This window comes from Natator depressus, chromosome 2, assembly GCF_965152275.1.
Source record: "Natator depressus isolate rNatDep1 chromosome 2, rNatDep2.hap1, whole genome shotgun sequence".
Lineage (NCBI taxonomy): Eukaryota > Metazoa > Chordata > Testudines > Cheloniidae > Natator > Natator depressus.
Window position 1 is genome coordinate 42,782,247 of NC_134235.1, and position 17,259 is coordinate 42,799,505.

The 17,259-nt window shown below is 44.1% G+C and overlaps 1 protein-coding gene across 5 annotated transcripts; it reads right to left on the reverse strand.

Annotated features, from left to right (window-relative positions):
- Positions 1-6,431: 6,431 nt before the first annotated feature.
- Positions 6,432-16,889, reverse strand: PDP1 (pyruvate dehydrogenase phosphatase catalytic subunit 1). Of its 5 annotated transcripts, none has more exons than XM_074944094.1 (3): positions 16,765-16,842; positions 15,971-16,005; positions 6,432-10,825 (listed from the first exon to the last, which is right to left on the reverse strand). In XM_074944094.1, exons 2-3 carry the CDS (start codon positions 15,999-16,001, stop codon positions 9,177-9,179), a joined length of 1,680 nt encoding a protein of 559 aa, XP_074800195.1. In that variant the 5' UTR covers positions 16,002-16,005; positions 16,765-16,842; the 3' UTR covers positions 6,432-9,176. The 5 variants fall into 5 exon arrangements, with proteins under 5 accessions (XP_074800195.1, XP_074800199.1, XP_074800196.1 ...); XM_074944098.1 differs by lacking the exon at positions 16,765-16,842 and adding an exon at positions 16,502-16,596; XM_074944095.1 differs by lacking the exon at positions 15,971-16,005 and having other exon boundaries at positions 16,765-16,889.
- Between the last annotated feature and the right edge of the window lie 370 nt (positions 16,890-17,259).

Below are 17,259 nucleotides of genomic sequence, written 5' to 3' on the forward strand. Positions count from 1 at the left end.
TCCAACTGAAGTGTGGCCCACATGGCTTTATTATACTGATGCAAGGTAGTTTGTTAATCACTGTGTCCACACAGCTCTGCACTTCTCTGAGCAATTATCCACTACTTGCCTCTATGCATTCTGGGATTTTCTTGCATTGTATTGCATTGCATTATGGAATGCCTACCAGAAGCTACAGGAATTCTGACTTGGGGACAAACTAATAAACTCTCATGAGTGCTCCCCTGATATTCCATAATTCATCTGTATTTTGACTTGCTGTCAGGCAGCATGGAGGACACATTGCTGAGCATTGTGATAACGGCATCATTAGAACAAACAGGATGATGCACATATTGGCAAACACACAGCTGGCTGGATTTGGGTCAGAGGGTTTTGGATGAAATGGAAATATGACTACTGGTGGAGGAGGAGCAGAAGGATGAAATTGAGCAGTTACTTCTGTAGCTTTACTCAGTAGAGTACTACTTCTGGGCTCAGTCATCTAGCACTGACTGGGGGAACAGGATAATGATACAGAACTGGGTTAACCAGCAGCAGTTGCATAACTTCAGGATGTGGAAGATTGCTTTCCTAGAGTTTTGTGCAGCGCTCACTCTGGAGCTGCAGCGGCAGAACACCAACATGAGCTTTCCCCTCAGTGTGGAGAAGCAGGTGGCCGTCACAACTGGGAAGTTCACCATGCCCGCTGACTCCTGGTCAGTAACTTATCAGTCTGGTATTGGTAGGTCAACTGTTATGGGTGTTATCATGGAGGTGTGTAGTACTATTCAGTGGGTGCTACTGTGCCACTTCATAAATCTTGGTGATGCCCAGATTGACCTTTCAGAAAAGGGACTGCCAGACTGTAAAAGGGACAATTGACGGGACCCATGTGCTTTTCCTTTCCACCATACCAGGCTGAAGTCTTTATCAATAGGAAGGGGTTTGTCTCTGGTGACACAAGGCATGGTTGATCACCGTGGAAGGTTCACTACTGGTAACATGGTGTGATCTGGAAAGGCCCATGATGCCAGGATTTTTAGAAACTCAAACCTCTTTTCTGGAATGAGCAAGGTAATTTTTGATTCTCCCACCCAATACGGAGATAAATGAAGTTATGATTCCTCCTGTAATTCTAGGAGACCCAGCTTACCCTCTGTTTGCCTCGTGTATAAAAACTTTTACTAGACATCTGGACAAGAGACAAGAGTGGATTGGTGTTGTAGCAACCAGGCAAGGTACTAACAAACTTCAACAGAACTTTATTTTTTAAGTGGAAACCTCTTTACCAAGCTGCTGCTGCACTCTCAGTAGCTCTCACTCTGCCTCCTCAAACTCCCCCCCCATCCTTCCTGTTTCCTGTCCTTGCAGACTCCCAACAGCCAGTGCTCCCAGTTCTAGTAATTACAAGCAGCATCTAAACACCACAATTGGCTATACCCTGAATGGATGAAGGGGAAAGTTTCTGAATATTATGGACAGCCAAACACAGTGCCTCTGAAAATTGCCCCAAGTGCTTAGAGAAGCAGGGACAAGGAGACATTATGCTCTTACTTTGAGGCCGTTAGACGTTCGGCTGCATGCATGTGTTCTTTCAGTGTGCTGCACTGGCTCTAGCCAGATAGCCCGTACAGCAGGCTCTGATCGAATTGCCCAATTAATAAGACCACAAGACTTGGTTTAATCGCGAAGGCACCTGGCAAGGTTTATTGCCAACAAAGCGTGGTGCTAGTGCCCCGGGGCAATGGTTACAGGTACACTAACACATGTATGCCCAGGACAACAGACCAGCTCAGACGAAGGGTTAAAGCAAGGTATCCCATCATTTATAGACTGAGACAGACAATCTGGGATAAACAACTGACGTGTTTCATGACATGTTTGTTACCTACCCATGTACTTTTATCCTGATGTTTCAAACAAAATATCCCTGTTCACCACCTGTCTTTGTACTTTTACTCCAGATGTTTCCGACAAAATATCTCTACTCATCACTTTTGTCAAACCATTTTATTGTGTGCTAAGTTGGGGAGTTCTTGTATTGGCCTGCTGGAATGTGTTTACATATTCAGTGTGTTTTAGCAATACCAGAAATACTAGTACTGAGTTCGTGTACTGGACACTAACTTGCAGGCAAGCATCTGCTTTTGCTAGAGCCTGTCTGTTGCTCAGAGCATAACTTTTGCTGACTTTGGTTCAGGCCTCAGGCCTTGCCTCAGGCCCATGCTTCAGGCTCTCACTTCCTACTACAGAGACCAGCACATAGCTGTGTAATGAATATATTGTAACCAAGGAAATGACTGAAAGGTGTTTGTGTATTGATTTTATTAGGACTTGAGACCATAAGTGATATTACATAATTGATGAGGGAGCTGTTCCATAAAGAATTGTTTCAGATGTTGTGAAAAGAAAGGTTTTAGCTAACAAATAAGACTACTTGAATAATAACTAAGAACACAATGCAAACTTAAGACTAATGGAACCATGGCATGCTCAGCATACAGTGCTCACAAGCTCCTGTAGGTGGGGCACTTGAAACAGTTCTGATTTTCCATCTCCAGGTGGGTTGAGTGGCAATGGAAACACCTGGAATTAGATTGATTGAAAGGGAAGTTACAGAATGGTATGTTCACCATAGTCCGCAGGACAGCACAAGGATGGGGGACAGTGCTTGACCTTTGTAACAAAAGGTATCATAGCATAGTTGTTGGCCTCTGTATCATGTTCCTTTCCAGGGCCATACACTGCCTTTCAAGCCTTTGGGATTGCTCCTGACACCCTCTTTCTGCCTTTGTGGCCCTCTAGTTTGATGCAGGCATTACTTTCCTGAACTTTTCCGCTCATCTTTTTTCCTGCTTTGGCAGTTTGAGAACATTTTAGCAGGTGATAAAGCTGATGTATACAAAGGCAGTAGTGGCGTAGCTACTAAGAGAAATCAGGAAAAAAGCAGAACAGGAAAACCAAGGACACAGACTGTCAGAAGCTGGAAGTGATCACTCAATAATTGTCTGTTTTGTTCATTCTCTCTGAAGCACCTGGTGTTGGCCACTGTCAGAAGACAGGATACTGGGCTAGAGGGATCATTGGTCTGATCCAGTATGGCCTCTCTTACGTTATTACTGTAACTAGAAAAGTTTAAATCCCCTCTCCCTGTACAGCTTATTGTAATTCAGCACAATACTTACTAGCAGAGGTCCCCTTTGAAGTATTTCAGGGTGGCTGTACATGTGGGACTCTTCTGTAGTCTGAGTCTGCCATTCCCTACAGTTCCTGGTTGCCTGGAAATCTGTGCTCCTGCTCAGACCTCATACTATATGTGAGCTCTAAAGACACTTACAATTCTGTCCTGGGGTACTTGCACTGTTGTCTCATTTGCTTTCTGGAAAACAATTGTCGACCACATCATTCTTTGAGGGAGGTGGAAACAGTCAAGCTGCTCATAATATGGACAAGTAATACGAGTATTACCAGAGATCCTGTTCTTGTCCCTTGTCTTCAAGTACTTCTGCAGAAGCTCCTTTGTTTTGACTTGGTACTGGGACAAGATCTCGGAGCGCCACTCACCTTAATTTGCTCTGACAGTATCTTGTAGATGACTGCATTCCAGTTACTCTTCTCTCCAGCTGGGACTGGATATGCAGCTCTCCATAGGTGGTAATCAAGACCAGGAACTGTGAACGGATCCATGCCAAGGCAGGCACTGTTGGGGGTTGGGGCAGCAGCATGGCTGCTATCCTGGGTATACAACTGAATGTGTTAACTCAACACTACCTTGTATTGAAGAAGAGGGTATATACCTGCATCATGCCAGCATTTAAACACAGGTAATGTCTGGTGAAGATGATACTCCTCCTCTGACAGTGGAAACACAAAGGTAAACTGATTCAGGCATAAAGCAGTGAACTATGGGATAGCAGGGAATATCTGATAGAAGCTGAGTAGTTAGAAATGTGTCCACATGAACCTTAGAGGAACTATATCCTGAAGAGTTACTCCTGTTTCAAAAAAAAAAAAAGGAGTACTTGTGGCACCTTAGAGACTAACCAGTTTATTTGAGCATGAGCTTTCGTGAGCTACAGCTCACTTTGTAGCTCACGAAAGCTCATGCTCAAATAAACTGGTTAGTCTCTAAGGTGCCACAAGTACTCCTTTTCTTTTTACGAATACAGACTAACACGGCTGTTACTCTGAATCCTGTTTCAAAAGGGGATTAATTACTGTGACCTAAGACATCAAATTTGATTGAATAATGCTTGTATGTGGATATAAGGCACTTCAAAAAAACCCAAACAAAAAGCAACAACCCCAAACTAAAATTAATCTTACGCAACTTCTCAAGATAGAGAAGCCCATAGAAATGTACAGGTACATACCTGCAAAATGGTACCTCCTGGTATAACAGTTGTGGTTATAAAACAGAGGTGGGCAAACTACGGCCCGCAGGACCATCCTGCCCAGCCCCCAAGCTCCCAGCCTGGGAGGCTAGCCCCTCCCTCACAGCCTCAGCATGGGAGGGCACTGCACTGTGGGGGCAGCAGAGAGCAGGGAGGGAGGCTCACCTGCAGCCACAGGGGAGCAGGCAGGCCGCAGGAGCACCGGGCGGCCACGCAGCTGGCCAGAGAGAAGTGGCACTTGGAAGTGGAAACTGCCGCTTCTTTCCAGCTGCATGGCTGCCCCTGCTCCTCCTCCCATGTTCGCAGGGCCGCATTCTGAAAGGGGCTTTAGAGGGGGAGTTGGATGGGGTGGGGGCCCGGGGGGCCAGTCAGGGGATGGGGGTGTGGATAGGTGTCGGGGCAGTCAGGGAGCAGGCGGGGCTGGGGTCCCAGGGTGCGGTTAGGGTCAGGGGGTCCCAAGTCAGGTGTCAGGGAACAAGAAGGGGGTTCTTAGGGAGGGCAGTCGGGGGCAGGAAGTGGGAGGGGGCAGATAGGGTTAAGGTTTGGGGAGGTACAGCCTTCCCTACCGGGCCCTCCATACAGTTTTGGAACCTCGATGTGGCCCTCAGACCAAAAAGTTTGCCCACCCCTGTTTTAAGAGGAACTGAATACAAAAAACCCAATCAAATCCTTAAAACCACAACCTTAAGTATCAAAGTAGACACAGTAGCAAGTGTCACAATTTAAGATTAGTGCTCCTCTTTTCCTTCAGGGAATCCTGGCCAACAGAGTGATTATATTCACTTTAACATGAATATATCTTCAGAATATGAATTAAATATAAATTGTAAAGTTGAACTCTTAACTTCTACTTAAGAAGTGTTGTGAAAAGTTATTCAAGGCAGCTTCTACAGATTTAGTGTGTTTTCTTCAGTACCTCCATCTAGAAGGTATTTATTTTTGCAGTAGAAGCAGAAGTGGTGGTGTTATTATATACCAGTGCTAGAGGACTAACCACAATGCATTGGGGATCATGTCATCTATCCCAAGATAGCTAGAAGTAAACACCACACATTTTGAAGGTTAGGTTGCAGCAAGACAAACCTTAGGAAGCGTATATTTGCATTAAAATGCAATGGTACTGTGAAATTGCTTTAGGCAAGTTAGGAAGCAGGAGTGCCTCAACAAAGGTCAGTTACTATTCTACAACAGTGTTCTCTCCACAACACTTAAGTTTAAATGTGGTCTTGACTTAACTTCAACTATAAACAAAATTTAGGCAAGAAGTTAGGAAGAACTATTCCTGAAGTCAGATAGAACTATCTACTGCTGGGGGAATTCTGGGCCACTGAGCATGCAGAGACTTCATGTCCCCCGCAGATTTCTTTACTTCTCTGCAGAAAAATGACTCTCTGATCGGGGAAGCAAAGGGAAGCCACAAGAAGGGTCATGCAACACCCCTGCGCCAGCAAAAAAAATTGGGAGTTCCACACGACTGACTTATACCATCACACCAGATGTTTTTGCATATTAGACACATTCATTTCCTTATTGCAGATTGAGTATGGTCCACTGCATGTCATATTCATAGTAGAAAAGGTGCAGGGCCCATGTTTAATAGAGAACAGTTTGAGTTTGACAGTTGGTGTTACCCAGGCTCACCCCTCAACCATCCATGAAGATTAATAGGAAGATCAATAGAGGATATACACAGTAATATTAATATGTACAGGAGAGAAGCTTCAGGGTAGCTGGGCTCAGAATTAAAGACAGCAATATAGTCCAGTATCCAAGTCCCCATGCTGTGAGTTGAGACCTGCATTCTCAAACTGGCTCTAACTTGATGTATTACCCTGGCAAAGAAGTCACATCGCTCCCATTTTCCTATCCAACGCTTTGTCAATTTAGAATAAGATTTTCAGAGCAGGGACTCTCTCACTAGACAGTGTTGTACAAAGCCTAACAGAATGTAGCTTCAATTCTGGCAGTACTGTAATGTGTTAGAACGCCTCCCATAGCCAGGCTTTTAGGGGAAGAAAGGCAAAATAATGTTCCTTGTGTGTTACAGAACAAAATGTTACCTTATACACAGTGATGTCTGTATAACTGATCTTTTTATTGAAGTCTATTAGAAGACTGTTGTAGATTATGTCACATGGCATTTAATAAGTAGTTATACTGCTTCAGTTCACTGCATACATTTTGAGTAAGTCTCCAGCCCATACATAAATACTGGTTCATTTGATCCTGTATATGTGCATCTTTTGTATGAAAGAAAAGAAGCTTTTTATAAGTGAATGCTGTACATAGAGGATCAGTGTTAGCTTTAACCAGTTATGACTTGTACCAAACCCATAGTGAGAGCCACACAAACATAATACATACATTGAAATATTTAAACAGTAGAAAAGTGTAACAAAGTCTAAATAATGTAACAGCTTAAATACATTTTGTAAGTGAATGAAAGACAGCATAATAGAAGCCAAAAGAACACATTGACCTATCTAATGACATTTAGTCATTAATATGCAACATACAAAGCCAATGACGACTAACAACCAACACTTGTTTAGGACAGCATTATAGTTTGTTCCCTCCTCCCCAAAGGGCCAGTTTGTCATTCACATTCCAAAAATATGAACATCCAGACAACATCCTCAATTTGCTGTGGGGGAACGGGGAGGACAGGAGGAGTAGCGGGAGAAGGGAGGAAATGAAGCAAGCTCTGCTGTAAAGATCAAGTTTCTTCTACTCAGAGAGGGAAGACCAACATATTTTGTTAAGGCTGCAGGCAGTTAAGGCTGCACAGCATTTGTAAGATGAAAGAAGTGTGTACTATAAACAAGTTCAGTGTTTGTGATAGGCTTTCTTGGCAGTATAGTGTTTATTGGAAAACTCAAGTCGCTTAATGATCGACCAAGACAAGAAACTATGTTTTTACAACACATATCATATGAATTTGACTCAGAAGATTCCCTAAGTTAATTATAATGGAGAACTCCAAAAAGGAGTTAAACACCTTCCTGACTTTTTTTTTTGTTTATAATTATAATGCAACATAGAAGATATTGAACATGGTGACCTATAACTGCTCCAGGGCCTCTATAAACAAGCTCACAACTACTTACTAGGAGAATACATGTAATCAAGAAAGTTTCTACAATAAAAACAAGAATTATAAGTTTTTGAATTCAAGAATTTAAGTGTATAAAGGGCCACTGATACTATTTGAGTTGAGAAAGCCCTCAGTTTTAGGTTATGCTTATTTAGATATAAAAAGGTAAAATAAAGAGGGACTGAAAACTTGATATGATGGCCTCTATGCCTACTTTAGAGTAGTGTTCAGCAGTTACAGTTGCATAAAATTTAGTCTGAAATACCATGTAATCTCCTTTTAATTTTGCAATTCAGTCATAACAGAGAACCATTTAAGAGACTTTCTTCTATCATGAAATTGTGAATGCAAGAGAACATGCATTCACTGATTGAGTTCTTTCAAAGGATTTACAGTAATTGATGCTGTAATGCCAAGAAAGCAACTATTGTTATGCATACAACATGCAGGCCAGTTAGGTGTACTAATAGAGAAAACTATTTAAATCTTTATGATGTTTTCAATTTACCTGCCTATGTAAAACATGAGTGAATTTCCCGATGTTGATATTTAAGTAATCCAGTACATGTGACCCAACTGAAACTACCACAACAGAAGAAGTTAACATGAGTGCTAATTTACTAAGCCACCAAATAGCCAACAGTGATTTTCTAGTCTCTTCAGAAGTTCATATTAGAATTCATCATGTGATTAGAGGCGATTTTTGGTACCAGACAGTAGTATTGCCTGCCAAGGATGTGACCTTTTGAACAGGCATCACAGTTCTGACTGAAAATACTTCCATATTTTGCAAAAAAGGCAGAGTTATGGTTTCATACTGCAAGCTGAAGTCTTCCATAATGGAATTTGCTTATGCAGTTGATTTTTCAGTGATGGCAGAAAGATATTATTGCCCTTAAAGTTGTGCAAAAAATCCCCCCCCCCCAAAAGGCAGAAGACTATCAGCATGAGGGAATTTAAAACTGCATTTGTATAAGTTACTATGAGATCCCAATATGCTTAGCCCAGTTATCTTAAGAGCTGGTTGATTATGGCTTAAAGAGTTGCATTTGAAAGTTAAAAATACATATATAGTTGCCTAGAATGTTAAGTGAAGAATGACATTGTCTAAGCAAAATTGGGGAAAAAAACTCAAGGATAGCGTTTATCAAGTCAGTTTCCTACTACTTACAGCATCTTTCTTTCCCTAGGGAGAAAAAAATATAAAAGGTCAAAACACCACATATACATGCAGAATAACCATATCTACTTTGCAGACAAAAATTCATTCTTATCAATTCTGATATTCAACAAGATTCCTATCTTTATCTAGTAAGATAGCCATATAGATATTTACATATGTTTACAAACAGGCTTTGTTTCATGACTAGTCAAAACAGTGTGATGATCAATAAAGAATTAGCTATCCCCTCACTCTCACCTACCACTACCAAACCCAAAATATTGTTCTAGCAGCATTCATTGATTCAATAGTGCAAACTTGTTTCGAGTCCCTCTTTCCAAGTTGGGCTCTCTTCTTGGAAGACTGTTAGTTCAATAGCACTTTCCACAGTTAATAAAACTTTGGGCAATGGAGGGAGAAATGTACTTGCACACATTTTAATTCAAATAAGCAGACACTCTGGTTTGTTCACCAAGTATATTTTTGTCTTCTGATCAGACTACTCATTCTGACAACTTTGGTAAATTGTACATCCATTTAAATTTCAGAATTCCTCATTTTGACATGCACCTACAACATGAGAGTTGAACTGCACCACAATAATTGTAATGTCATCTCTGTACATCCTAGCCAACTCTTCTGGAAGACTAAGCATCTTGGACAGCCGCTCATGATCAACAGTGCCAAACTCATTATTTCCCACTGCATGACGTATCAGATGAGTTGCTGCATTCTGATCTTCAAATACAGAGGAGATTCTGGCTCTCCTTTCTGTTAGGAGACCATGCATCTGTCCCAGAGTTACCTTATAACCACCAACGGCTATTGGCTGTTGGTGATGAACTCCAGTGAGATACTCTCCTACAATTCTAACCACGTCCTGCCTATGCATGGTCTCCCACAGGCCATCTGTAGCCAACACCAGGAATTTATCCTGCGGCCTTAATTTGTGATGTATGACCTCTGGCTCAGCTGTGAGATATGGAGGAGTGTGATAGTTAGGAGGGATAAACTTCGTATACTCATTGTCATTCAACTGATCTGGGCCCGATTCTATCACTCTCTTCTGAAGTTCAATGCTCCATTTGAATTTCACATCACCAAAAGCTCTGAAAGGCATCAATAAGCCTAACAGCCTATCTTGTTTTACAACACTTTTCTCTTCAGACTTTGGGTGCTCCAGTTTTACTCGTTCTATTTCACTTTCATTCTGGGCATTATGATCATAGGACAGAGCAAGTGCAGACCAAGATCCATCTTCTTCTTGAACACCAAGCATTGCCCTGCTGTCACCAGTATTAGCAACATGCAAATCAACACCATCTACATGAGCGACGCAGGCGGTTGCTCCTGAAAACGCCACTCGCAATACCAAGTAATTGAGAAAAGAGTTTGGATCTCCCACTTGAGCTTCTAATGAAATATCATTATCAAGCCTCTTGAAAGAATTAATTAAAGCCTCCTTTACATCAGTAGTCTCTCCAGTGTTGAGGTCTATGAGCTCTTGCCAGTAAGTTCTTAAACTGTTGAAATACAGTTTGGAAGCTTCCTTACTAAAATAATCATTGGGATGCTTGTGCCACTGTAAGATGGGCAACAGGGCACGGCCACTCTCCACTGCATTTTCTATTTCAAGTAGAGTCTCGTGAGGTAACAAAGAGACAGCAATGTAGTAGAAGAGTCTTTCGCTGACAGCCTGAGCACAAGCACAGCCTGCATGGCCATCAAATACACCTAGAAGCATTCCTCTTGTTTGTAAGCATGTCGCCGCACTCCTCCTGTCTTCTATTGGAGCATTAGCAGGCAACTGGTTGCTATCAAAGCCAAGAATAGAACTTACATTTTTGCCATCAAATTCTGGGACTTTAAAGCTGTATTCATTTGCCTTCAAAATGCTGTTGACCTGTGGAGGAGTGAGGTAAAATCTCTGTGGTGTGGAAACATAGCTCCTTGCATGGATAAACTGATTAAAATTCTCTTTTGGACAGAGTGTTGCAAGTTTCTTTTGAGGTGCACATCTCAAATGATTGTGAGCCAAATGAGGTGACAGACAACAAAGATGTTTGTGATGGCAGTAGCACACTGTATTGTATATCCTGCCAATCTCACAGTTACGAATCAATGGAAACAGTTGAGTTGGTGCTGGCATGGCATCAGAGAATAATGGCAGTCTGGAGCTTCTGACAGGAATTGCTGAAAGACAGGACGGGAAAAAAAAACAATACACCACTAGGTTTAGTGAAGCAGTTAGCTTTAGCATAGATAGATTTGTATCATAGAAAGCTTAGCTATAGAACAAAATAAGTTAATGTTTCAAGACAGTGAAGAAAATGGTAAAGTTGATGAAATTGTACACCATTATACACCCACACAGAGTCCTTTTACAGAAGAGGAAGAGGGAAAGGCAGTGTGAAAAAAATGCTTGCAGAAGTGTATCATCTTGTTCAGGAGCAAGATGAACTATACTGTACTTAAATATTTGATTTAGATATTTTGGTCTTTTGTACCAGACATAAGGTAGGAAGTTAAATGAGTACCATCCTTGTATGGTTAGGCGGGTTGCCAATATAAATTCAAAGAAATTGGAGGTTAGCAAGCCACTCCTTGGAAGTCTGCTTTCATTTCCCAGTCTTACTTCCTGGGCCAACAGGAGCCAGAGGATGCTGTGGAGGGAGCAAAACTAATCCCAAGCTAGAAGTGGTGAGGTAAGAAGAGTGCCTCAATGCTGGCAGATACAAGGAGGAGCTCTGAAATTCTTCAAACTGAGGGCACATCTACATTGCCCTGCAATTCGGACTAAGGGGGGCACAAACAGCAGTGCACACCAAACTGCTGTGCTTTAACTCACCCATGTGGATGCTGCAGGTGCAAACGTAAAGGTCCCAAGTGCACCTTAAGTAGTCCTCTTTGAAGTTTCTACAGAAATATAATTAAGTCTCAAGAACATTAATTAACACCTCTTCTACATCAGAAGCCTGTCCAGTGTGGAGGCTCCTTCCAGTAAATTCTTAAACTGTTTAGATTAGTTTGGAAGCTTCCTTACTAAAATAATTATTGGACTTTGAAGAGACTATTAGTGCAAACACGAGACCTTTAGGTTTATGCCCACACTGTCCACATGGGGGAGTTACAGAGCAACACTTAGGTGCACACTGTGGGGCATATATACATAGTCCCCTGTTTAAATTAGGCCTTCTAGAGGAACCTACACAAAGTTATCTGCACTGACAGTTCTATTAACTTTAGGAATGCCCCTTAAATTGAGAGTCTGAAAACCAAATATTATAACATAAATGAGCCGTGCCCTTCTCCCCCCCCCCCCCCCCCAATCAGCTCCCTGCTCCCCTAAGTTCCCTGTGCAGCAGCCGCCCAGCAGGCTATCAATTGCTGGCAGTTCAGCTGTCCCTTCCCCCCTACTGCCATGTGCTGCTCCTGCCCTCTGCCTTGGAGCTGCTCCCCAGAGCCTCCTGCTTTTTGTGCAGGGGAGGGGAAGGGCGGGGGGGGGGGCTAATGTCAGGGTGTCCCCCTCCCCCCTACTTACCCCTTCTCCATACAGAGCAGGGTGGGGATGGGACAGGACAGGGGGAGGGGGGGGCTCAGGATGGAGAGAGCTCACTGGCTGCAGCTGCTATCTCAACTTCCTGATCTTTTTAAAGGCAACGTACTTAGAATGAGGTCAGCATATTTAAAGGGGCAATGCACATCTCTCTCCCCCACACACCAGAGTGTCTCTCTCTGCTGCCATGCTGTCCCCCCTCCCTCGATTTGTGCTACCTTGTAGAGTATGAGGCTACATTAACAACATGTTAACCCTTGAGGGTTAGCAGTAAGGCATTCCCTGGGAAATATCCCACCCTCCTCCACCCTCTAAATTCACCACCTCGACCAAGCTTCACAATCATCATTGCTGTGTACAGTATTAAATTGTTTGTTTAAAACTTATACTGTGTGTGTGTGGTGAAAAAAATTTCCCTGGAACCTAACTCCCCCTATTTACATTAATTCTTATGGGGAAATTGGATTCGCTTAACACTGTTTCACTTAAAGTCACATTTTTCAGGAACATAACTACAACTTTAAGCAAGGAGTTACTTTACCTGCAGATTAGGTCTTATAATAATGGCCTTCTGTTTTGTAGAAACAACTTGAGAGCACGTACATTTTCAATTAATAGATACTATAGTTTGTTCCAATGTCTTATTCTCAGGGGAAAAAAAAGTGTCCAGAATAAGATGTCAGTGTTCTTTATTAAAAAAATTCTCATTACAAAACTAGTCTCTCACTTATAAACTAAAAAGGGTTTTTTTTTTAGTTAAGGCTTTTATTTGCAAGCTTTGTGCAAGAGGCCAGGATGACAGATTTCAAATCCCCACCCGAGATTAAGAAAGTGGCTTCTTGCTAGAAAGGTTTAAGACAGGAGATCTACTACAAAGGAATCAAGCAAGAGTATTCTACCTAGCAACTGAATAGATTACTCAAGAACATCTCCCCTAGGAAGAAGCTAGCTTGAAGATACTTGCACTGAACACCACCGCATCCCTCCAGATCATGGTCCCTGCTAAAGTCGTACAATTAAAAATCAGTACATAATAAGTAATGTTACTAATCAGAGTTGTGTGATGCAACTAACTTCAAACAGTATTAAAGAATGCATTTGCCCAGCTATAAAGGTAGTCACATAATGAACCAAGTATTTGTTGAATAAACTGACAAATACCAATATAACATTTGGTGATTACAATTCATCCAGCCCTTTCACTTCTCACAGTTTCATTCTACTTTTCCCTATAAGAGCATGGTATCCCTTTTCTTCATGTGTCATCAGCACATTTCCTCTTCCTTCTCTCACTCCACACTCCCCTCTCCCATTTTCGCCTCAAAAAGTTCCCCTTTGTAGGTGTCTGTATTTTTACACACACTTCCTCTTTTTAGCTTCAGTCTCTCCCACCCATCCCACTCCCAGCCACATAGCTCAGAAGTTTTACCAGAGACCCAATATGCTGAAAACTATACCTACTAGTAACAATAGACTGCCACCCCAATCCTACGTGAACGTGCAACGGAGCAGCCAGGGCTGCCTCCAACCACCAACTACTCTGAAAGGGCAGGGTGCTAAAATTCTTACCAGTATGTTGTCCCCAGACTCAGCTCAAGGACTCTATCATTTAGGTCAGCCCCCAGCTAATAGGTGTCTGATAAATTTGAAGCTGCCCTCCCCCGCAGGCTTTAGAAGGGATAATACTCCGTTATTTTCTTGGCTCCTGCCATGAGATAAGTGGGTGTGAAGGTCTTCACTACTCTTCCCCTCCTTCACCTTTCTGTATTTGTTAGTCTTTAAGGTGCCACAAGTCCTCCTTTTCTTTTTGTGGATACAGACTAACACAGCTGCTACTCTGAAAGCTATGGTGGTGGTGTCTGATACTCTACTCCTTTTCTAATGCTGTTTTTGGATCTTCATCCACTGTGAATAGCTTTAATGTCTGCCTCAGTGAAAACTGACTCAATTGTTATCTGTTTCCATTGCACCTTATGGGGCTCCTAATACCAGCTGTGAAAACTCACAAAACTGGTTAGTTTTCATTTCTGCTGTTGTCCACAACTTTCCCCAGCTTCAGCAGACTTACTGAAACACCTGTCTGTAGACTTAATAAAAAAGCACTGCACTGGTTTACACACAATTCATATCTGGACCATAAGGTCTAGTTGTTTGATTTATTTTTAAAATTAGAGTGAAAGCTTATAACTTGTTAAAGTTGATGGCATTCGTCCAAGAAAGCTTCCAATTTGACCTGGGCACATAGGTTGAAAAGGACAGGCTTGAACACACACAAAGCATTACATTACCACTTTGCTAGCTAACTGTAATAGTCCCTTCTATTACAGAAATATGCAGAAAGTTCTATATACATATTGTTTGAGTGTCATGTTCACGTAGCTTTTTTTTTTTTTGAGCAAGACAAAAGTCTCAGTAGGTTCTTTAGGTATACTTATGGTCAGAAGAGTGGATATTGGGTCTTATGTATTTGTTCTTCATCAGAAGTTTATTGCATCAAAATTTTATGACTGCTAATTTCAAAGTCAAATTGTGTTCATCTTCACAAATCACCCTACCCTAGCAATTCTGTAGAAAGAACTCTGCTGAGTTTTTGTTGTTTGATCCATGATGAAGCAAAAATACAACTAATGTTTTGCAACTGTATTGGTTCTGCAGTGCCACCAGAGGTTAAGTTAGTGAAAACCTTATCTTTATCAGTTAAGCACCCACAGCCACCAACAACATAGGGAAGACATACAGAGAGAAGTTGTGAAGTTAAAAGAGAAAAGCAGTGAGAGGGCAGGCTCACGTTTTTTCATTTTTGTTTTTGTAACTGCAAACATACTTAAGCTTTTCCTTGCCCTGTATATTTTACAGCAGATCACATCCTATACTGACATGTGCATAAGCAGCCTATTTTAAATGTCAGCTTTAATAAATCCTGGCTCATTATGCTACCAGTTAAGGGATGTGCTGAATTCACTGACAAGGTACAGAATTACTCCAAGCCTGCTCAGTTAACCCTATAAACATTGACACAAAGTATGGCCTCAGACCACGACTAGACAGGATACTTTAATGGTGGTCCACGCAAAGTATTTTAAAAAACCAAGTAGTGAGAAATTTGGTACAAGACAAAGAAACAGGAAGAACTCAAAAGGCAAAATTAGTTGGAAATATTACTGGTTAGCTTGCCAACTGATTAGAGCCACGCCTGCCTTAAAAGAGCCCCCAGGGCTTAAATGGCCTGGAAATAGCACTTTTCAGACCATAAATGCATTATATAGTGTGTAGAACTGTTTTATACCATTCTGTAGACATTGTGTTTATAGCTCTGCACATTCTGGATTTTTTTTTAATAGTGCTTATCGCTATAGTAATGTACTATTTAGGTATGCATATATAGTGTTATAACTTTTTAAGGCACTATAAAATTTGTATTGATCAATATATTAGAAATCACCATATTTTGGTGCTACACACAAAAAACTGGTTCCTCCATACGAAGTGCTGAGGATGAATTAATCGCATCAGAAACCCCCGTATCTTACAATATGAAACCTACCCCATGCCAGTTTCAAAACTGAGACAGAGTTATTCATGAAAATGAACTGATCCACCTAGTCTATTGAGAAGGGATGTCGGGGAGAGAAGAACCATTAGGCAGGAGTTTTAGCGGCTCAGGTATCAGCCCCCATTAGGAGCCAGCTAGCCCTTCTCTCCTGCAGGTGGTGTACCCCTTCCTTAACTCCCACCCGACCCCAGCCCCAGCTACTCAGCAAGGAGGAGTGCAAGATACATACCGATCCGCCTGGGCCCCGGACACACACACATTCTCCTGTCACAACAAGAAGCCGCCAACATCCACAAAGCAGCCGGCGCAGCCCAGGGAAAGCAAGGCAGAGAGGTTACCACAGCAGAGCGCGGAGAGAGAGGAGCAGCAGCCGCTCTCCGGCATTGAAGGGAGACAGGCGAGACACACACACGCAGTTTGTGCCGCCAGCGAGCAGCCTTAGCAGCAGCCGCCGCCGCACATCCTTGAGGAGGGAGCGCGAATAACCCTACAGCGGCCCCCGCGCCACAGCGCCCGCGCACATCAGCCACCCGCCACCCAGCGCGACGGGACCCGTCCCCCGTCACACACACACACACACCCCGCCCCCGCCCGGCTCCGGACGAGCGGCACAGCGGGGAGAGGCCGCCCCACAGCAGGGCACAGCGGCTCTGTGGGCGTGGGCGGCCAACGGGCGAAACCGAGCGCAGCCCCCTCCCCCCGGCTCGGGCACTCGCGCAGCCCGCCCCACGCCTGGGCCCCGGGCTGTGTGGACACGCACCTGGCCAGCTCCGCGGCCGCAGCCGGGGAGCCCCGTCCCGCGCGCCCAGGAGCGGCAGGGGAGGATGGCGCGGAGCTGCCAGACCGGCGCGCCCCGCTCCCGGCCGCCCCGCGCACCCAAACGGCAGCGACCGAAGGACGCCCCGCCGGCGGGGGTGATGACGCGCTGCGGATTATAACCCCTGGCCGCCAGGGCCCGGCCGCCTATTGGCTGTGGGGGGGAAGGGGCCGCATGACGCAGGAAGTCTGGAGGCCTGGACTCACCGGCGGTGCCGCGGAGCGGTCGCAGCGCAGCGGCCCGTCCCCTCCCGAGCTCCCGGCCGTGACCCGGCCAGAGGGGGCGGGGCCGCCGCGAAGGGGGTGGGGTGCCCGGAGCTCCGCTCCTTTGAGGCGGGACGCCCGCCGCGTGAGAGCCGGGTCCCGCCCCTTTCAGCCGCTGCCTAACGGGAGAGCGGGTGCCGCCCCCGCCCCCGCCCTAGCGCGGGACACCGCCCGACCTCTCGGCAAGGGCGAAACCTCCCCGCACGCCTGCCAGGGCCCCGCAGCGCTGCTAAACCGGGCTGGGGCGCGGCCCTGCAGCAACGTGCCTCCCAACGGGCACAGGCGCAGAGAGCCTGAGCCTCTGGGTTCCCGCCCGCTCTCCTTCCTCAGCCTGGGGCAAACATAGCCTTGTCGCCCCCTGCTTTCCCCCGGGGGCTCTTGCAGTGCTCCCCCGGCCTATCGATTTTCTTCTGGCCATTTACTGTACTGTTGATTTGG

Excerpts from the sequence above, each read along its gene's own strand:
- PDP1 (XM_074944097.1), bottom strand. The coding sequence starts at position 16,031 with ATGTTGGCGGCTTCTTGTTGTGACAGGAGAATGTGTGTGTGTCCGGGG. Across the intron at positions 10,826-15,970 it reads TCCGGGGCCCAGGCGGATCG|CAATTCCTGTCAGAAGCTCC; the intron begins GTATGTATCTTG and ends CCTGTCTTTCAG.